General features: G+C 40.1%; 1 protein-coding gene across 1 annotated transcript in view; it reads left to right on the forward strand.

The window, feature by feature from the left end:
• The window catches only part of fam135b (family with sequence similarity 135 member B), a 46,402-nt gene that overhangs the window by 3,444 nt on the left and 19,988 nt on the right, over nt 1–22,970 (forward strand). The window contains exons 2-4 of the mRNA XM_085792343.1: nt 3,918–4,014; nt 7,756–7,835; nt 18,179–18,318. Of these exons, the coding sequence (XP_085648469.1) occupies nt 3,938–4,014; nt 7,756–7,835; nt 18,179–18,318 (297 nt within the window). The 5' untranslated portion in view covers nt 3,918–3,937. The remainder of the gene's footprint in view (nt 1–3,917; nt 4,015–7,755; nt 7,836–18,178; nt 18,319–22,970) is intronic.

The raw sequence follows: 22,970 nt of genomic DNA on the forward strand, positions 1-22,970 counted from the left end.
TTGTCATCGTCATCAGAGGACACACAATGCTCCCTACTTAGATGAATGACAGCTGTATGCCTTTGAAGCTGTCAGCGTGGGTGCTTTGGTCTGTGCCTCGCTTATTTGATTAACTTATTGATGAATTTTCTGCAGAGGGCGATAATCAGTGCCTGCAGTGTGTGCATGCTCCTTGGCCACATAGCTACTGTAGGTATAGAGGTTGTTTTAGCGGGTAAGAAAGCACATTAAGTCTTCAAGTCCCTGGACTGTGAGCTTTCATTTAATCAAGAACACAGTGTTCATCCTCCACCTTTCTGCCTACCTAACACATTGCTGGAGAATTGAGCAGCTCCTTCTCCTCCTGAATCTCTGAGACAGCAGGTAACAGATAACAAGGACGTTATAGGGGTTGACTCGGTGAATTACAGAAGCAACGAGGCAGCATTTTGCTAGCTTAATTAACACTTATGAAATCACAGGCCGTATTCTCCACAGTCCTGCGGTCCAGCATCAAATGACCCATAAACTGGCTCATGACATTACGATGACCACCGTCATCTGTGGTTCACCCTCAACCACTCACACATACACACACACACACACACACACACACACACACACACAAAGGTTCACTCTCATGGAGCTGCAAGTCTGGCAAGTGAGTGCCAATGTGACACGACATGCAGAGTCAGCAGGAGGAGGGAGAACAGTTTCACCGTGTCATTCCTTGTCTCTTCGGGCCGTTTGCAGCAGTGGCCGGCTAACGTAGTACGTGTAAAGAGGTTACTGTCTCTGTCAGGACAGTTTGACTGTGCTGCGTACATTCAGACGGTCGTGGTCCTCTACACTGCTGCTTTTAAAAAGACTCAGATTCAGCTTTTGTTGAAGATGTAGCTAGTGGCCATTCCTCCTCTATACTTGGCAAGACTCCTATAATACATCTGATTAGCATAAGTAAGGTGGAGGAGTGTATTTTTTCTGCCAAGTGAGAAGACACCTTAGACTCACCGTATTCACACAATTTAAATTCTGGTGATAGAAAAGGAGAAAAGGACACCGCAAGAAAGAGGTGGTCATAGGAAGTGACAAATCAGTTACATTGTTACATATTGACAGGGCACATCTCTGGCCAGAACCCCCCCCCCCAAAAAAAAAAAAAAACCCAAAAAAACCAAAACAAAATTTGACAATTAAAGACTTCTAAGATTTTATTTTCTCCCCCAAACCTGCACAACGTTAGATTAAAGGGATAGTTCAACATTTTGGCAAATCAGCCCACTGCCATAATCCCAAAATGTTGAACTATCCCTTTTTGTGTGTGTGTGTTTTATGTTGTATTTGCACATGTATTGTATTTAAAGGACATAAATTGCATTGATACACTGCAAATATGTTGTATGGACCCCAGGAAGAATAGCTCTGGGGATCCGAATAAATCAAATAAAAAAAAACATTGCTGTACAGTATGACCTATGTATAGTTACAGTATTATGTCCAGCTAACTATTAACCATTGTTTCCAAGGCTACCTACTGGTGCTTCTGCTGTGTAGTTACATTCCCATGTGGAAGCTGGCTAGTCCTGGTTGCTATAGGCTAACACTGACCACTAATAAATCAATTGGAAACTTTCAAAACCTGTTTGGTAAAAGACCGTTTTCAACATTTAGCTTGATTAGCCAGCTAGTTAGCAGCAAATAAAACTGACTGGAGGATTGTGAGCTGACAAATAAAACATCTGCTAGAAATGAGATGTGTGCCTGTTACATTCAAGCAGCTAATGAAAATATGAATTTTGATGGAAAATACCATCATTGCTTGTACAACACAGTGGGAAAAATGGCAGGTGGTGGTGCACAAGAGGTCGGGCTTATCAAACACTCAACCGCTCTCATGTTGGCCATGATAAGATTAGTAATAGGTCTGTACACATGGTTATCTGAAAGTTGGATTCAACTGTAATTAGCTGTAGATTTTGTACTTTACACTGAACTATCCTCTTACAATAGCCCCGCTGTGGCATTAGGAAAGCAGCTTGTTTACTGCTTAAAGAAAGTCAAAATATAAAAGGCCTGTTATGCAATACAGTATGTTACTTTACCATAGATACAGTATGTGTGTAGCTTACACCTTCCCCTTCCATAATCACTCATCATGTCAGTTTTTTACAGCACTTACAGGAACACAAACCGGACACTTCACAATTTTAAGGATTGTGTTTCATAGTATTCAATGAAAGGTTATGTGATACACTTTACTGTAAACACTGACAGTGTTTCATGTGGTTGTGGTTGGCAGCAGCTCAGTCTTCCTGTGTTTGAGCTCTCTGGGCACTTTATCTGAATGCTGCATGAAGTCCATATCTACAGTTTTCCCCAAGTGGTTTAGACAGTGTGGATTTAAAGGGAAATTGGAATTGCTGAGAAAACAATGAGCTTTAATTGTTAACGGAAAACAATCCCCATGTGTGTGAGAACTGAGCATCAGCAAGCCTGGGTATGTTGATCACAGGTTTAGTTAGAGGCGTCAGTTGACTGACATTAGCCTGATGCATTCAGACACACAGAGTAGGCTATTTGCCTGCATAATGTCTTAATGACCCATGGCAGTGTTTACATTGGCTTGAGTTAACAGTATTTTCACACAGTGATGAACCTGTATCTTAAGAGTAAAGAGAAACTGAATATGCACATTTTCCAGCAGTGTAGTTTGTCATCTTGTGTCGTGTTGTGTTGGCATCTTAGTTGCCTTCCTTCAGTGATGTTGTGAGCAAATTAGATCTCTAAAGGTCAAAAATAGTCATCTGTCTTATGTTAATGAGAACTGCAAATGGCGTGCGGCACATACATTTACATTTTTCCATTTTCATGAGGAGTCCTTTACTTTGCTCACAATTTTACATATTAGTACTGTATTATGGTAGAAGTCTCTGAAACTACATATTGTCTCTGCCCTATAAAGAAAGCTATAGGCCTTGAATTACAAACATTACACATAATTGTGCACCATTATCTAAAGGCACCTTTGTAAGTTTTGCTAGTGCTACAAAGCCAGCGTCTACATACCAAGAAACGTTACAAGTTCAACATCAAACTAAATTTCTTCACTCACCAAGATCTGTGAACAGTGTTAACTCTGGCTTTATGTTTGTTAGCATGCAGTTAGCAGTTAGTCCTGGTTCAGCTTGACCGCCAACTGATGTCCAGTCTGTCCAATAGATGTGGTGCTGCTCAGGTGCTGTGTGGCGCAGTGCATATGCAGAGGCTACAGTCCTTGCTGCAGTCGGTGCCGGTTTGAAACTGAACTATCTAATAATGCCAAAAATATACTTAAAAAAAATAAGTAGTGGTGCTGCTCAGGACATGTTACAACCTTAACACAACAATGATTAAAGCTCCACCTGCTCCAAACAGGAAATGGCAGCAGAAAAACGTACAAATAGCCACTTGAAATGAACAAGATCATTTGTCCATGTAAATGCCAGTTTTGTAAAAAGGCTAATGTACATTTACATGAAGGGCAATAACGTTACAGGTCATACAGATCTTACCCTACAAATTATAGAAGTCGTAATAGTGATGATAATAATCAAAGTAAACCAGAAGTTTACAGTGTTGATGTTTACAGTGAAAAATGCTAAATAACACAACAAAGAGCTGCACACATCACTGCTCTGTAATAATCACATCACAGGTGGCAGTCATTGTCTGACATTTACCTGAGCAGTGAGGATGAGGACTGTATTCTAAGATGGTCTCATACGTCAGTTCTCCACACTGGGCTGTATGAGTCACAACAACTCAGCACAGAAGAAATAACAGTGTGAGCTGGTTTTAGAAATGTCATAATTTGCCTTAGTTTTCACTGTGGATTCTGTCTCATTGTTGCTTATTTTGCCTGATATGTCATACTTACTGGTTGTCTTCTCTTCCGACAGGTGATGAGTGGGATTATATCATGTCTGAAGTACAGGGAACACTGGAGTTTTCTGTAGAGTTGCACAAGTTTCACAATGTGGATCTCTTTCAGAGGGGGTAAGCAATTTATCTCTGCAGAAATCACATCTCTAGAGTCATGACTTTTGTTTACCTGGCCCGTCAGCAAATACACTCACTGTTGATTGCTGACAAAGGATGCACACATTTTGTATTTGTCAAAAGTATAGCTGCTTTGTTCTTTTCATTTTCTTCCACAAAAATGCCCTGACTGAACAGAAAAGAAAAACCTGCATTCACAACTTAAACATCCAAGTCCCTGTTCAGATCACAAGTGAAAATACATTTGGCACTCGCATACCGAGTGACCACCTGCGATCAAATCCCTCATCCATGCTTTATATGCAAATAAACATGTACACAATTTCTGTTTGCAAAGGCCAAATACGGCGTTGTGATGTGGCTCAGCCTCACTTTGACAGATGGGTCCGGTGTGTTTCTGAGCAAGAGAGAGAGAGAGGGCTCAGCATGGAGAGGCCCGGGTGAATGTCAGAAAAGAAAAGAAAATTAAAGAAAGTCAATATGCAGCAGTCAATGTTGATATTGACAAATTAGATTGTGACAGAAGCCATGAGCTGAACAGGTGGTCCACACTTTTGTGTACATGCAGGTGAAGGAATCTCAGATGTCTTCTCAGTTCTCCTGTGCGTCATGATGTACAGTATATAGTCAGCAACAACTACAAAGAAGATCAAAATCATTCCTTGAATTAAGCTGTTTAATATGATCACAGCAATATTGTATTCAGGTAATCTGTGCTAACTGGTTTAGGAACTGCAAATTAAAGGCAGATTGCTCAACCTCTGTACACAATACATTTTCCCTTCAACTCATTATAACATTGCTAAATGGAAAATAAAGGCTAAAGACTAATAAAGGTATTACTCATCCTGGAATAATTAAGGCACATTTTGATTGTTTTATTATTGTTTTGTAAATTACATTGACCCTGTTTCCCCTGCTGACGGGTTAACTACATTTTTCATACTGATTTATCTGCCCTAAATGGAAAATGCAGGAACTACACTGAGACCAGAATCACAATGATGCAGAAAAGGCAGAGAAAGGACAAAAGGTGAAATAATAATAATAAAAACACAGACACTGCACAGCTACAGCACAAAGAGCACAATACCTGAATAGGTGGAATTATGAACAGGTGAGAGGGTAGCGTAGGCCGGGAGGAGTCAGGTGGCTCAGAGGTGGGAGGGGCCTGGGTTACTGCAGGGCAGGAGGGAGCTGCAGGGTCTGACACGCCATGACAGGAGTTAGTGATAATGAGTAATACAGGCAGAGAATGATTGAATACATGCATGACTGAACTGGGACCAAGAAATATTATGCCTTAGAAATATCTGTACATTTTTCTATTGGCTGAAATGAGAGAACACCAGCCACAGTAACATGGCCTAAAAGTACAACTAGCTAGCATATCCTAACTGCTAACTCTTAGTTTGATTCTAGTGTGGCTAAGTTAGCCTATTATCTTTTATGATATATATTTAACCTTAATATTATCAAAAAAAGCACAGAGCAAATCTGGATTCATTTGGGATTTTTATTATTTATTACATATGGCAGTTATTCTGTCAAATAACAAACTTGAATTAGTATCACACAGAGGCATGACAACCTCTTCAGTCCTATTGTTTATGACAGTGGTGCCCTAAAGAACATAAACATGGAGGAAATAACACAGAATAAACACATGGAATAAATGGGACTGTTTCAATAAGCAGATTAATAAGGAATGTGCAATGAAACAGCTAACTTGCAATTTTAGCTTTTCCAGTTTATTTGTCCATGGTAGTCGTTGCCATAAAAAAGGGGCCATGTTGATCCTGCCATGATGCGTCTGCAGGAAGATTAAATCCTCATCTGGTCGGCCTCCGGCTCGTTGAAACACCAGCTTTATCAAAATGATTTTGCCTCCTCAAATGGGCTGGGCTGGAGCTTTATCATGGTAATCCCTTCAGCTGAGTGCACTAATATGTTTGTTTTTACCAGTTCCCATGTTGCTTTGGATAGCAGCAGCAGCAGCGCAGATCTGATGCGAACGCTGAAAAGAGCTGGATCCCAATGTAAAAAAAAAAAAAAAAAAAAAATGAAGCACTGCAGAATCAGAGTAGTTCAAGGACCTACACATCTCCACACACTGAAATGTAATTGCTGAAATCAATACTAAACCCTGCACCATGACTGGGGAACGTGCAGCTGTACACTTAAGGCCTCAGTTGTACACTGATTGCATTAAAAATAGTGATTAAATCTGCATTTGATTTGTAAAGAAGGCAATGTCAATAAGCACAGCACTTTAAGTTTCCACTAATGGAGGCGAAGTCAGAGCGCGAGACTTCAGATGCTTAAATTACGAACCAAATGCATTTTCCTAATGTTGTTTATACAGATATCTGTGTAAACAAAATGAAAACTTCTGATAGGTTCAGTTTTCTTCCATCTTTAGCCAGAAATATTTAGATACGCCTTCGTGCATCCATTTACTCCTAATAGTTTAAGTAAACAGAGATGACTTTTATTGATCAATAACAATCAAGCACACAGATTGTATCTGTGCTGAGGTACAGGATCAGACTCAGACGGGTGACAAGTCTGATTCCGCAAACAGCTCTTATTTATACACCAGCCTTCAAAATCCTCTTTTTTCTCCGTGCTCTCCTCCGTCAGGCCTCCATCTTTAGGAGCGCTGTCACTAACGCACTGATGTGATGACTGTGTTCACAGCCGTGCCGAGGTCTCCCATCCCGCCGATGTGTCTCTGGAGAGCTGAGATGTGCTTTTACACAAAGCTGCATCGACTTGAACTGTCAAAGTGACCTTTTCAGAGACATGTTTCCTTTTTTTGCATGTAGTCTGGGATGCCATGTAAATAATAGGAAGGCAACCTGTTTCATAGACTGCTGTTACTTAGATCAATACATTTTCATTTTACCTTGGATGTTGAATGTAGAATTATAGCACCCATCTGATACCATCCACAGTCTATACTTAACAGCCTTTGAATAGAGATGCATTATTATGTCTGTTCCATTATTAATAGCCATTTGCCCTTCATCCTTTAATAATTTAGTGACATTTGTACAATTCGTGCCTGGTTTTGTTTAACATGACTTTGGTAACTTGTCATCCATGTCATGCAGAGCAGTCTCGAAACTTTGAAGCGGCACTTGTAACAATTATTATGTAAAAGCAGTGTAACCCATGCTGCAACAGGAAAAAATCTCATCGTATTTTACCTAAACTCATGTAATTCAAAGTTACATCACACTGATGGTGGTGGAGATGCAGTGTAAATCTTAGTGTGAATAAATCCCCAAATAATTTTTTTTTGTGGCATGATTGTATTCATGTTTCAGGTTGTATATCTATTCATGTGATCAAGTTGATTTCTTCAGATTTGACACAAATACTCACTTGGACTCAACTGATTAAAATTGGCCAAAGGTCGATGTCATTTTGACCTCACAAATACCAGAAAAATATCAGATTTTTAATTTTTTTTTACTGAAACAGATAAAACAGGAATGAAATTAAATAAAATACAAATCTGTGTCTAAAATGAGGGGAAACAAGTCACATCTAGCATTCCGATTCTATCATTTTTTTAATTCAGATTTTGCCAATAAACCTTGACAAATATTACACACTGGACATTTAAATCCAAACATTACACAAGACTGAATTCCAGCAACCCACTACTATTGTATACCAGTACAGTATATTTGACTATATGTAACTGTTGTGTTTGTGTCCTTCCTTCAGTTTCTACCAGGTACGAGCAGGGCTGAAGGTCTCACCTCGAGTGCCCCACAGGTTGATAGCAACAACACAAGACAATGCAGGTAAGGCAAAGTAATGTTGACACCCTCACACACACACGCACGCACACACACAGTGTTTTTCGACATTATGTTGTAGACTTCCCCAATCTGTCAACACAATCCTCATTCTTATCGGTGGATAAGCTCCCATTTTGCTACATTGCTTCTCAGTAATCGTAATCAGTTTTTGCACTTTCTCATCACATTCACTCTGCAAACACCAACTGTTTTGAATTGTGAGGGGGCTGAAGGTTTTTAGGTTTTACCGACCAGAGCGCAGACTGTAGCCTCCTGGGTCATGGATGGGCTGCATTGTCACCTGTTGTTCTCATGTAGTCATTTCTTCATGCTTATTTTGTGTTGTTCTGTGGTCATTGTGCATCACTTTGTAGTCTGTTTTATCTCTGCTTGCAGTCATTCAGTCCATCCCTGTGGTCATTTTCTAGCACTTTGAGGTGGTTTTGTGCCTCTCTGCAGTCACTGACAGCTGTGTCATGTTCTAGCTTTTTTTCATTTCAGTGTGGTATCTTTGTATGTCATTGATGCCATTGGTTTGTTCTTCTGGTCATTTTGCATCTCTCTGTAGCAATTTTCAGTGAAATACACACTTTGTGTGATTGTGTTTCTACTCTGGACCTCTTTCTCTGTCATTCTGCTTCTTTTTGTGCTTTGACTTTTACCAGTCACATAAAACTGAGGCTTTGTCCTGGGGCCAGAAGTATTTGGGGGTCAACATTTCTTGTTTGAAAATAAAATGTGTGCCTGTTCAGTAATCCACTTCTGTTACTGTAATAAAGACAAATAGCTTTTTGGAGAAAAGCAAGAAGTCTAATATATCAGGTACAATATACAGGAACTACAGCAGTATAAATAAATGTATTCATCAGTTTAGGTTACACTCAGATTGTGGCATCACTGGTGATGAGTAAGGACATTGGACAAACACTCTATTGTACACATTAGGGGTGTACCTGAAGCCGAATACGCATTCAGAAGTACACAAATAATGCATTGATCCTGAATAGTTTTGCTGTCCGAAGTTTCTCCTCATTATTCGGGAGCTTTTTTCTAAAGAAAAAGAAACCTTTGGATCAGCAACAGCACATAACCAGGTGATTCTGGTTCACACTCCAACACAGTAGGTGGCGCTAATGCACCTTAACGTTGGTGCGCCCGCCATAGAAGCACAACACGAGCAGAGTGCCAAACCCGAGGAGCAGCACTGAGTCACCCTGTTTCATTTGTGTCTAGTTCACGTTAGGATTGCTAAGAAACAGCAACTCCCTGCATGCATTGCATTGCAGTAGACAGGAAGTGCTCACCGATATTTCCAGGGTCACTGTTCAACAACTCAGCGTTTTTCCCATAGACAATAATGGGAAAAGAAGCGACTATAAAACGGTGGATCATTTCTTTTGAGTGTCACAACCCCCACGAAACGACTCGTTTCTCTTCCAGAATTTGATCCATTCAGTCCGATTACGTTTGAAAAGTCAAGAAAAGCCGCACGATTAAGTTATTTTATTCCCGTTCTAGTTAGCCGAGAGCTAAAGCGGAAGTTAGCCGGCCAGCTCGGCATAGCACTAGCTCGGCTGAAGTCAGTGCGCCCACTTGCGCTTTCTTCCCAAATACGAATCCGAATCCGAAGGTTTTTTTTAAAAGCCCGAATCCGAATCCGAATAGTGCACTACCTGTACACCCCTAGTACACATATGTAGTCAACACTGTCTGTCAGTATTGCATTGATACTGACTGGCCAACAGTGATTTGGCCAGTCGTATTTTAATCAAACATCATAATGAGCTTCAACATGCTTTCAGTTTGACTCTGGTCCCCAGAGTTTAGGCCGTGCTTGAACATGTTGGACTTTATCCAATCAGTGGCTCCGGCAACCAAAGGGGACAGAGTGTGAGAAAATCTCACATTACGCCATGAATCGGTTCATGAACACATGGTTGAATAACACACACTGACTTGGTGAGGGTTGTCTTTGAAGTCTGTGTGTAAACAGTAATCTTTAGTGTTATATATTTAGTGTTTAAGTGCATGGTGGTGAATCATATGGATGTGGAATATGAACACGTCGTTATCTGGATTGTAGTCTTCCCACAGACTCATTCCTTTGTAGCCAGGCTCTATCCCTGACCTCTGTGGATTCAGAGGAGAGACTTGACTGAAAATAAAACAACCATGCAGTTTGACATCTGCCTGTTGTTTGTTGGCTTTGTTGAGAGTAGGTTTAGGGAAACATGGAGAGAGAGACAAATGCATACATTAGATAACACAGCAGGAAAACACACAGTTTTTGTCTCATCATTGTGGACAATGTGACAAATATGTATGTATTTGTGTCCCTGCGATTGTCCCAGCTTTCAAAGTTATACATCAGAGAAGGGGAGTGGTGTCTGGGAATTTTATGACTCCACCATGTCTCAGTGATTTAGGACTTTTGGCTGTCTTTGGACTGAAGACTGACTAAGTCACACTGCAGAAAATAGCTTGCATTTATAACAGCATAGTCTTCCGACACCAAATGGGTACAAGATGGTCTCACTTGTTTCAAATATAAATCAGTTTCAGTTATGGTTTGCTTGGCTCTTGGTTTTCTTCGTAATGCTTGGCTGATTTTGTCGAGATGTTTGGGAAACATATAAAATGTTATTGGAATTTCTGTGTTCCAGGAGAAATATTTCCTCTTGTCACAATGAAGGATTTCTGACTGAATAGAGCAGAATAGACTTAAAGCTGAACATGCTGCAATCCAAGCATAGAGAACCACAGAACACTGTCATGAGAAGTGTGAAATAGTACAATATAACATTTCTTAACATAAGGATCAGTTGTGTTTGCAATGCTAAGGTAGAATTGTTCATTCATTCCTCAAAGGCATGTTTGGTATCATCTGAAACTAAACATTTATAGCCAAATAAATGATGTTATGAGCAACACAACTGCTACTGCAACTGTTTATGATTTCAAAAAATGACTGATATCAATGATTCACAGTGATTTATAGAGATACACTTCCCCATGCATTACAGGTGTGGACTGCCTTCAAAGTTATATGCCCTCTGCTGGTTAGAGCTGATCTACTTACTGTATCTAATTCAGAACAACCACATGACCTATAGCTGCAATATTCAATAGTAAATCAGCATGTATAATATAATTTCTTGTCAAGAAAATAGAGTCGACTCATGAAGTGAGTTGGCTCAGGGGCCTAGTTGTCTGTTTCTTTGTTGTTGTTGTGTTATACAGTACAAAATGTCATAAGAATGTGAGATATTCATGTCAACACCGATTATAAAGCAGGTCAATAATAATAGTCTGAAAGTATAAGTATAAGTGTGCTATGGATAAAATGCACATGGCCCATATTCATAAACTGAGCTTTAAAATGAGCTGTCAGGACATCGGTCACATTATGATGTCACAAAAAACAGCCACCACCCTCAGCTAGAGAGGCTCAGATCCTTTGACTAACCTGGTGTGACTGCAGCTTCAGAGAGAAGCCTCAGGGAGGAGATGGTATTAAAAATCACAAACATGTCTTCATGCATCAACAACTTGAAACAAAATACCAAAAATGTGTTGCAGTTTTTGGAACACTTTAGCTTTAGAGTTTTACAGATCTCGTTTTCTCCTGTTGGGTTGTTTTATTTATCATTTAGCTTAGGGGGGTAATTTATGCTTAGCGCATTAAACCTTTTCTCTAAATCTAAATTGATCAAAGGTTTGTGTCTTAATTAAAAGTCCTGTAGATAACCAAAATTTACCTGTGGGTGCAAATAAAACAACCAACACTAAACAACCAACTCATCAGGTAAGATGGTAATAAACCTGGCTCTTTACTTGCATTTTTACATCTTTGAATTTCTAAATACTTGCAGATGGTTTCTATCATAAAGACGCCTCATGCCTTGTCCTCTTTTGTATTCATAGGTTGCGACGGAGTGTTTCTGAACCTGCCCAAGCGTTAAAATCTGAATCTCTGGCAATGCAGGAAGCCGTTTCACTGGCAATACTGATTCACAGTAATAATGGCTATTTTTAGCTTGTCATGACTGAAGCACCGTGTGTGTGCATATGTGTGTGTGTGTGTGTGTGTTCAGACGTAGCTGCGCAAGTGAGGACAGTGCAGCCCACAGCTCTAATGAGGACTTCTTGAATTGTGAAGACAGTGAGGTTTTAACTGTTTGGTGTTCCTGTATATTAAGAGTAGGTGTTTAGTTTTAGACATATTAAAGTCATGGTAATAGCTTAGAGGGAGATTCAGTATCAGTTTCCATGTTTTCACAGCTTTAGCAGAGTCACAATGTGTGTGTGTGTACATGTGTGTCAGCAGGGAGGGGGCTTATTGTGAAGGCAATGTGTCTTAGTCTGAGCCGTGACAGTGATTCATGTCATGTCGAGTGTTTTCTGCAGCATCACAGTGACAGGAGAACCAGCAGGGAAGACTTCGCTCCTCACCTCATTATGAATGGAAAGAAATACTAAGTAGCTGAAAAATATTAATAGATTTGCAATGAAAATGATAAAAATAGCAGTTCAGTAGTCTTGCTCTCAATAGCTCTATTTTAGGGTGCTAAATGCAGGAGTTGCATTTTACATGATGTCAGGTGAGGAACAGAAGGTAGATCATGGTCATATTTGATAGAATACATGCACTGAAGTAATTAAAAGCTTTAGTGAAATAAGCTCATAAGATTTCTTTGCAGCGAGTGAGAAATCAATAACATGTCTATGTGTTGGAGTGGCCGTAATCAATATTATCATAATAATAATAATTCCAGTGGGTCACATGAGTGTATGTGAGAGGGGAGATCACGACAGTGCATATCACACAGAAACAATGATCCAGATGACCACCAATGTTGTGTTCGCTTCATGTGTGAATGGCCACTAGTTTGTGGAATAAAGTCATTGTATCAACTTAAAGGGATACTTCACCCAAAATCGATAATTCACCAATCATCTACTCACTGTCATGCCAAGGAAGGGTTTGGAAAACTTTCTGAGTCATCAAAACTCTTTAGGAGTTCCAAGTGTTATGAAACATCCAGATACCTCCATACTGCTCGTCTGTACTGACCCAAGTGTCCTGAAGCTGCAACATGAAAAAGTTGCAAGTTGATTTTGGGTGAAGTATCCCTTTAAATGTGATTTAATGTAGCATTTTAGCTCAATTCTTCTGCCCCCAGGAAGACAATAAATATTATTTTGGTTTAAATTTGGTGTTGAGCTGAAATCATGATCAATCAAACAATATACTACACAGTGATGAGACATACTATACAGTAGATTCAAAAAACCATGTGTGCGAACAGAGGAGTGACAAGACAATTGCCCCGTTTACATGAGAGCTTTAATTCTGAATTAAAATCATTTAATTCGGAATTAAAGTTAATTCCGCTTTAAAAACATCATGTAAACGTGGTAATTATTTGAAAAATTGAAAGATGAAACATAAAAAAAAATAAGATTGTCCATCAGCAGTACAATTGGCTAACACTTTATAATAAGTACACAATATTAAGCGTTAGTTAAGCATTAATAAATACTGAATTCTTCATTTATAACACATGAATACTCATTAGTATGTAGTTTATAAAGTTAGTGCTTATCAATGATGAGTAAAACATTTTCAAATGTGTTTCAAAACTACATACTATTGAGTATCCATGTGTTATAAATGATGAATTCAGTAATTAATGCTTAACCAATGCTTGCAGTAATAGTGTGTATAAGTGTTACCATATAACTGTGTTGTATTGCACAGTCCCACACATTCTGAATTGCATATAGGAAAGCAAGTATTCAAAACCATGTTTGTCTTTTGCACACTATAGAAGGAAATAGCCATTGTCACACACAAATACTAAAAATGCTATAAATACAATTAGATAAGATGAAACATCTGACTCATGAAAATTCATAACTGAGGGTCAGATGTGGCTTAGTTTAGGATAAAACCTATATGGCACAGTATGTATGGCACAGCCTGGCTCTGTGCAGAGTCCAAAAAAAATATCTTAGCCTTATACGTGTCTTATGCCGAGTGTCTATAGGCCTACTGGTTTACTATTTTTGTTCACCATCTATACCAGCAAACCACACATCTGAAGCAAGCTGGAGGATGGTTTTAGTAGTGCTTTACGTCCTCATCTTCTAATCTCACACACACTGAGAAGAAAATCCAATAAGTCTTTACAAAAATGCTGAACTATTCTTTTGAGATTTATGCTTATCAACGTGACTACATTGTCGCTTTATTATATTCACCTTGCACGACATGACTGTGATCAATATTTATTTCTATCCATAGCTGCTCTAAAGCTCTGCAGCCTATATACTATAAGCCACTGACTGCCATCCTACATTTTTCCAGGCATATGTGTCAAATAAGGAACACTGCAGCGTTGTACATTACAGAGAGGATCATATCCATATTGTAATTGGAAGGCTGCAGCCCTCCCCCCCCTCCCCCCTTCCCTCCCCATTTGCAGCTCCTTTCACAAGGTCGTGTATTAAGCCCGTACACCTCACAGGCTGAATCCTGAGCATAAATGCAGCAGGCGGCACTCTGAGCAGCCACAGGAAACACATTCATCATACACAGACACAGGAAATAATCCCTTACTGTGTTCTCTGCAAAAGTGTACGCTTGACATTTCAATTGTCTGTGCCCTTCAGACAAATGAATTGTGTGTGAAGGATCGTGCCACACACTCAACCGAAGCATTTAATGACGGTGATTCACGCACAATAACACGGTGATTTTCAAGTCTGAATGTTAACGAGGAGAATTGGATTTGCCGTTTACGGCTAGTCCAAGTGCACCGGCTAAGATACTCCCCTCGTATGAGTATCACGAAGAGCAACACTGCGTGGAGAGTTTTGTGTGTTTTACTGATAGGGAGTGACGAGCACACACCCACACCCACACACCCGCCCACACATACGCACACACACAGCAGATGTAGAGCACCAGAGGCTGAAAAGCAGATTATTTCCAGCACAGACTTACTGTGGCTAAAGCTTAAGGGCATTTCAGCAGGTTTTAATGTGCAGGATGTGATAACGCCCCAACACCTGTGAGAACTGCAGTAGACCAAAATGTAGAAACAGGCTGGGTTTGATGTGTTTCTGTTGGTTTAACACACTATAAACATGAATGGGAGCAGTACAATCTGTTCTGATCGCATTTATATCCCACAAGAACAGCATGGAGATGCTATTCAACACCACAAGTTTTTCACAGTGTTAGCATGCTTCGGTGTCAGGCGAAGGAGGGAAACCTTTCTGCAAACTGTTCTTTACTCTGACATTTAGTGAAGACTATCTCTGCCAGGAAAAGACAAGGAGATCGATGAAATCTATCTGTGAAGATTCTCATTGCATTTCATTCAAATTCATCTTATTCTGACATAATGGAGACTTTAAAGGCCACGGGTTTGACTTACCGTCAAAGCGTCTTTCCAAATAAGTAACGTTTCAAAAGTACATTTGAAGCAAAGAGCTTTTTCATTTTTGTCATGTATCACCTTTAGAATGTAGAATTAATTCATGTACAACTAGACTTGCTTTAATTTCTTGCCTGCTTAGTACTATAATCAACATGATGTCATAAAATCGTGAGATACTAAGATAAGATATGATAATCAATATCCTGACTTTTGACTTTGAGTTAAAAAGTTACATTTTTTTGGGGGGGCGGTGCGTGGCACAGTGGTTAAAGTGGCCGCCCCATGTAGAGGCTAGAGCCCTCAAAGCAGGCGTCCCCGGTTCGATTTCCGCGTCGGGCAGACCTTTCCTGCATGTCATTCCCCCTCTCTCTGCCTCCCCCTTTCCTGTCTATTTCACTATGTGCTATCAAATAAAGGCAAAAAAGCCAAAATATATACTTTAAAAAATAAATAAAAAGTTAAATTTTTGACTTATATCTTATAATTGTTTGACCATCAGTTCTTTTTGGCTATTTTGAGATTAGGCACTTTAAACTGGCAGATACCTCTAACTGGTATTAAAGGGATAGTTCAACATTTTGGCAAATTGGCCCTTTGCCATAATCCATATACTAGTGTTAGGAGTAGGTTTGTTACCTTTAATTGTCGGTGCAAGCTATTTTTAGAACGGTGGAGCAGAGCCGTGAGCTGCTCAGAGCTACGCTACGGAGGATCATGGGATTTCTTGGTTTCCCTCATCAAACTCATCAAATACACAATCCAACAACTCTCTGGTGGACAAGTTGTGACCTGCACATTCACCACGCTATGAGATAATAACAGAACGTTACCAGACAGAGTTGTTTTAGAGGTAAATTCATGCAAAACCACTGATGCATGTTCCCGTTGGGGGCAGTTATTCCACAGAAAATGTTGAACTATCCCATTAAAGTGTATACATGAAAGGTTCAGTTCAAATAGTGTGCAGTCAGTGGCTTTGCAGCTTGGTCTGGGCTGACCTTCACTTTATTCTGACTAAATGTTAGCAAACAGTCAGAACCTCATTTTGATCCAACCAAGGAACATGATTCAATTTCATTGACAATTCTGTTGTTGATTGATTGAGTACACCTCACAATACACACTTCTAAACTAAAGGCTCAACACTAAGCATTTATTTCTGAACTAAACTGTCTGAAGATGTCGAGTGGTAGGTTCTGAGTGTGCATGGTTGCTGTAACCAACATTGTATAGCCGCTACTGTCTTTACTTTCTTCTTGTACAAGCACAGCTATCGATGTCAAAGCAGAGATCTCAGCAAAACGGCTTTGTTATCAATTTCTTATCACTTCTGCGCCCCTGGTACACCGTGTAATGTTTAATCGATATAGTAAAACAAACTGGCATTCAAAAGCAGTACAGCATTGTGTGAGTGTGAGGGAGAGGGCAACTGCAGCAGCTATATAGTTCATTGATTATGTGACTTTGGCCACACTGAAGGGCCACCCAAGCCCCCAAGAGAGGGGCACGTGTGGACCGTGGGCGAGGTCTCCGCTCCCTCACAGGTCAAACACACAGAGAATCATTTATGGTAATTAATCTGATCAAGTTAAAGACTTTAATGCACCTACACTTTTTCTCAGCCGGGAGAGAGAATCCTAGAGAAATAGGAGGAAACAGAAGGTGATGGGTCAGCTCTGCCGCAGAGCCACTACTCTGTCCACAGTACATCTCCACAGGGATTATGCCGTCCCTGTCACACATCCACCAAATCTTTGACAACACTCATGCTCTCACACATCCCACGTCACCCTGGCCGGGGCTGCTTGATGCTGCAAGTATAGTGACAGCATTATCAGGGGAGCGGGGGGGAGGGAGGCGGAGGCCTGTGGAGGGAGAGGGAGAGTAGGAATGAGACAGAAAAGAGCACAACCTCAGCAGGGGATTTCAAAGACCTCTCCCAGCTCCCAGCTGGACAGCAGCTCTGCCTCAGTGACTGCAGTCCTGCTGGGGAGACTGCGCTATAGTAGCAAAGAGTAAACACCCTACAAACACAAAAGGAGCTGGAAGATAGGGGATGGTGAAAATCGAAACAGCACAATCGTAGGTACACATAGCTTTATGCATAAATGTGTTCAGCACATGAAAAAAAAAGAAAAATCAATTTTTCAACTTCTGGCTGTGCTTGAAAATGTGTGCAGATTTAGAAGCACCCCTGACCATGCATACCAAAAAAGCTCCTGCTGTGATATCTTCCTCCTTTTTGCTCCTGAGAGGTTATCACTATAAAGATGTATTGGGCTTTGGTGAATGTGACCCATTCTCTTTTACGTACAGTCTATTTACCCATCACAGTAAGAAAGTAAAGATATTTCCCACAGTTTTCTTCAAGATTCTTAGGACTTGGAATATGGTTGATCTTGTTCTATGGCGTTTAAATATTTTCAGCTCTACAGAATGATGGCCTGGGTTTGCATGCAGCAGCATGGAACTTAAACTGCTGGAAACATGAACTATTTTTGTGTCAGACACATACATTGTAGATTGGAAGGCACACACTCAGATCCCTCACAAATCCCAGTGAGATTTGCGAACGGGTCATACATTCTCAAATATGGTTACATTTTTAAAATCTGAGCTCATAATGCAAATATTAGGTGATGTATATACCATATTAAAGGAATGGATTTATTTAGGCATGATGATGAGTGTATCTCTGAGACAACCCATATGTCTCATCAATTAAATATTCATGTTATACTGTTTTATGTTGTAACATCTCTGCATGCTGTGAGATTTATGTGATATTACATAACATTTGTGTGACAAATACACACTGACTGTTGTAGTTCAGTCAGTCAGCGACACTACTGTAGCACTGAGCTGATAGTCATTGTGCATTCTGTTGTGTCCCTGCAGGAGAATGCAGTTTCAGCTCTGCGGGGGTTTACGACGGCGCTGTGTTCAGCCGGATATTTCAGATCCTCTACAGAAATGAGGAGATTGTGGTGAACGACTGTATGATCTTCAAAGTCCACCTGCTATTGGACGGAGAGCGGGTGAGTCATGCCGGTGACATTTACTGCACACATTTCCTGGTTACCAAAAAAAAAAATGGAGATGTCATCTGGGTGTTTGCATTTTATCAGCAGCCTGGTATAAAATGCATGACAATTACTTAAAAAATAGACAGACACATTCCCCCACTGTCATGGTATTAGTCAACTTTAATTATTACAAGCCATCTAAATCTGTTGCTATAAATTTGGGGACCTTTTTGGTGACATTAGCATGCTAACTGTAAAAGTCTTGTTAACAAATCTACATGCCAGATGCTGAGGTTACAAATAAACAAATAAATGAAAAAAACATTCACCACGCTATGAGATAATAACGGAACGTTACAAGACAGAGTTGTAGGCAAATGCATAGTCAGAACTACATTCCAGACACGGCTGTTGGGTGCAGTGATTTCAAAAGCGCAAGTATACAGTAATTCCAAGTATTTTTTTCATGTGTCGTAATGTACATGATTATCTCATAGCATGGTGAATGTGCAGATCACAATTTGTCCACCAGACCGTTTTGCAGTTGTTGGATTGTGTATTTGATGAGTTTGATGAGCGACAGGGGGCCTGTACCATTCACCTCCATTGTGTTCACTGAGCAGCTCACGTCTCTGCCCCATGGATCTTTAGAACAACATGCACCAAAAATGAATGGTAATGAACCTTCCCCTAGGATAGTGGTAATAGGTGAATTTGCCAAAATATTGAACTATCCCTTTAAGGCATGTTAGCAGTGGATTCTACTGCTGATAGTCTCTGTCTGTTGGCCTTGGTTAATTCCAGTATCTTAGTAACAACTGATGTAGCTACATTGTTTTTCGTGCTAAGTAGCAAATGTTAGCATGCCCAAAACTAAAAATTGATATAGTGAATACTGTCAATATTGCTGTTAAGAATCAGCCTGGTAGAATTGTCACACTGTAACAAAACAGCCTCATATCTCGACCTAAAAAAAGATGTTGTCTGGCCTCAGATGTTACAAAACTGGCATCTGAGTCTTTGAAATCTGTCGATCTACTGACTGCAGCGTTAATATTGGAGCCATTGTGGTTCTGAAGTGGTAATTATTAAACTGCCCATCACAAACTACAGCACAGGAACCCTTTTTTGCTTTCATCAAAATAGGCCTAGAAAATGAAATCAAAGAAGGCTACTGGTGAAGTCTTCATTTGCGCACAGGCTCCCACTCTATTCTTGTATGTTAAACAAGCTCAACCAAGAACTGAGGGTCTCTTAAGTGCAGCTTTAAAAAAGAAAGGAATTAAAGTATATACCCCACCTTTAGAATTTCTAAAGTCCTTTGACATTAAAGCAAAATCTATTGCAGGCCAGAGGCTTGGGAGGTCATGTAAGGAGGCAATTCATAAAATCTCTTTTTTTTTTCTATCTAGATAATCATTACACAGCCGCTAAGATTTATCTTCCAAGCTTCTGGGGGAGGTATGAAGTCTGATCCTGACATTGGGAACAATTGATTGTTTTGTTTCACAGACATAACATAGCCCCTCCCACATCAGTGCGGGAGCTGTCGTAAATACAGGCATAAACAAATTGATCATCAGTTGGACTAATTCCTCTTTTAGCCTGTAGTGGCTTTTCTTGGAAGCAGTTCACAGCAGTGAGTAGAACAGGCTGTACAGACTTTTCCAGGTAAGATAGCCACCAACAGCAACATCTGCCCGGGCCACAGGTCATGTGCCTCTCTCTGGCTCCCTATCCTGGCCGTGGTATTCATTCAAATCACAGACAGCAGGTTTTGAGAAGGTGATTGAATGATTTGATCTACCATATTCTACAGAAAGGCACATTTCCTGTATGTAAACCATTATAGACATAAAATCAGTAAGAGGATTATTAAGTTCAATGATGTGCCTCATAGAATTAATTTGTTTTAATTGACAGACAAATGCAAATTGCCTGCGCCCCAGACTGGCCTGGTTGGGCTCAAATGATCAGGCGTGTAAACCCGTCAGACAGTTATTGATGTACTGTCGTCTATGGTTTAACCACGGGCACGACCCCAAAAATCCACTCTGCCTGCCTTTTTGTTGTTGTTGTTGTTGTTGTTGGGAGCCACCAGACTTCAAATTGATCAGCGTTGACAGCAATGAGACAGGCTGGAGGCTGGGACGCAGGGAAGTTAAGATGGCCTCTCTAGAAGCTAATCATCCATATGATAGCCACAGCTCACACGTTGACACGCCTGTGCAGCATCTCTCAGCTGCCTCTCTGACACGTCCACAGCCCAGATGTCTGGAGCACACTGGAGGGAAGGGAACCCTGCTTTGGTCTGAACTGAATGTGGATATTCTGTCTGATTCCCAATTGTAGATGTTCACGTGAAGGTATGGAAGACAAAGGAGCTTAAAGGCACATCAGATTTCAACTGTAAGCTCTCCCTAAGTCTCCCTGCTCATTAACCTTCCAGAGGTTATCTGCTGCTGACAGCTACAGATAGCACAGACAAAAATAGCCCCTCATTTCCCCAATGTACACCCGTATGTAGTATGCTTAATCAATCAGAGCATCAGTATTGGACACAAAGTGCACATCTGCATGTTTACTGTCTGTGTGTTTTGGTTTAATGTTAGGGAAAGGAGAGGAAGAGCTGTGTTTTACCTTATTATAACCAGCAACACTGACACTGTATCTCAGTCTTCAAAAGACTCCACCGTCGGCACCGCCTTTGTTTGCCTTGCCGCCTTTTATTTGACCACTTTGTTGTTTGAATTCAAATGGGAGCACCGTGATACTCTACAGCACTCTGCACATGAGAGATTGGATTAAAAGAAATGCAGCAATACCGTTTGTGGACAACACAGAGAACATAAACACTGAATTTAAAAAAAGAAGAACTTTGAAGTAATAAATTCAGCATTGCAAACAGGATTCGACACATTATGGAAAACAGCTGTATTGATGTACACACATAGCCACCGGATTCTTATTGATCACATGTGATTACCTGTTTGAAATGCTGATGAGTGAGAAATTAAAAGAAAACCCTGAATAAATGAGTGGAGGACCACAGGTGTAGGTGTCCATATACTGTACAGTAGGGCACAAGGGCTCATCGGATGTTTTGATGAGTATTGAAATTAATGAAATTATACAGCAGGAGCATTGAAACTTATGGTGGCCAAACGAAACCTCCTGTACTAGACATTACTCTTTTTTTTTACATGGAAGGAACATGATCATCCACACAGGTGATGTGTCTCTAGGACCAGTTAAACCAACTAGAAACAGATGCTGTTTGACAACAAGAAGGTCGTGTGTAGTGTGAAGAGGCTCTGAAAAGAAAGCTTCGACAAAGACTAGATTTACATTTTTACAGTTAACCTTGTAACATACAGTAATACTTGAGCTTTTATTCTGGTCTCAATTGGTAAGGTGTGGGCTCATCTGTTGAATATCTGCAGTGGAAGTTTCAGAAGTGCAAGATAGCCTGTTGAGGCAGGAGCTGACACAATACTGTGATGTATGACTCAAAACTACAGTATTAGACAATCTGTCATGGTTTGTGTGCTGGCTGGCAAAGGGACAACGGATGGAAATTAGTTGATTGCTATAATTCTGCATATTTACATGAAAGTGTCTATTACTGTAGTACTGTCCCCTGATTTTTGTTAATAATCAAAATAAACAAATCTCAGTCTCAAATGAGCTAAATCATAAGAACCTGTGAAAAAAATGCAGGTTTCACTGGTTTCTTGCACATTGAAACACCTGACATATTGGAAATCAGGAGAAAAAAAAGAGTTTAAAATATCCCCAAAATCTTTTCTATGCTTAGTTGAGGTGGAAATCTGTTGATTTACGAAAAATGCAAGATGGTGCTGTGGATTGAGTTGATAAATCATGATACACAACACATTAGCCTATGTCTTCCACATGGTTTTAGATGATTGGAGGTTGTTGTATCCTTTGTTCATTATCATTTATTTATAAATCATTATTTATTTATGGATTATATTTCATGATTTACATTCAGATAGTTTAAATATATTAGATAGATAATATTAAAATAGAGAGTAAAAGTAAAGTTACTTCCGTACATAATTTAAAGCAGAAGTAAGTGATCCGGTCGTTATGGCTAACTTCTTGTCAGCCGATGGAGTTAGCAGTCCCCACCCTCGTCCCTACGTCACCACATTCATGCGCATCCCTTGGCTGCACACACACAGAGGACCGCCCCTTTATGCCGTTCTCTCTCCTCATTGGATAAAGGTTGTAGGATTCAAGGAAAGTTTTCTCCTCGGCTTACAGCAGAGCAGATTGCTGTCGGAAGATAGAACTATTTAAGACTAACACAAACATTCCACTTACTTCTGCTTTAATCTATTACTGGTATGTGATGTTACACATTTAGACCACAAGGGGACGTTTTGTTTGTTTCCATATCAGTTGAGAGGAGGTCAAAGTTTGAACCGTAGAAGAAGAAAGGGTCAGTTGGAAACATTGGTAACCAGATGAGAGATCGTTTATGTTCGCGTCAGTAAAAAAACGAAAAAACAGCAACAAGTCCTGCTTTGTTTTTTCCATTGAAGCTGCAGCTAAGTTCCCACAAAGCCTACAACAACCTCCAATCATCTAAAACCATGTGGAAAACATAAAGTGTTGAACATGGCGTACATTTATGT

This window comes from Trachurus japonicus, chromosome 11, assembly GCF_045865225.1.
Source record: "Trachurus japonicus isolate A0001 chromosome 11, Traja_1.0".
NCBI lineage: Eukaryota > Metazoa > Chordata > Actinopteri > Carangiformes > Carangidae > Trachurus > Trachurus japonicus.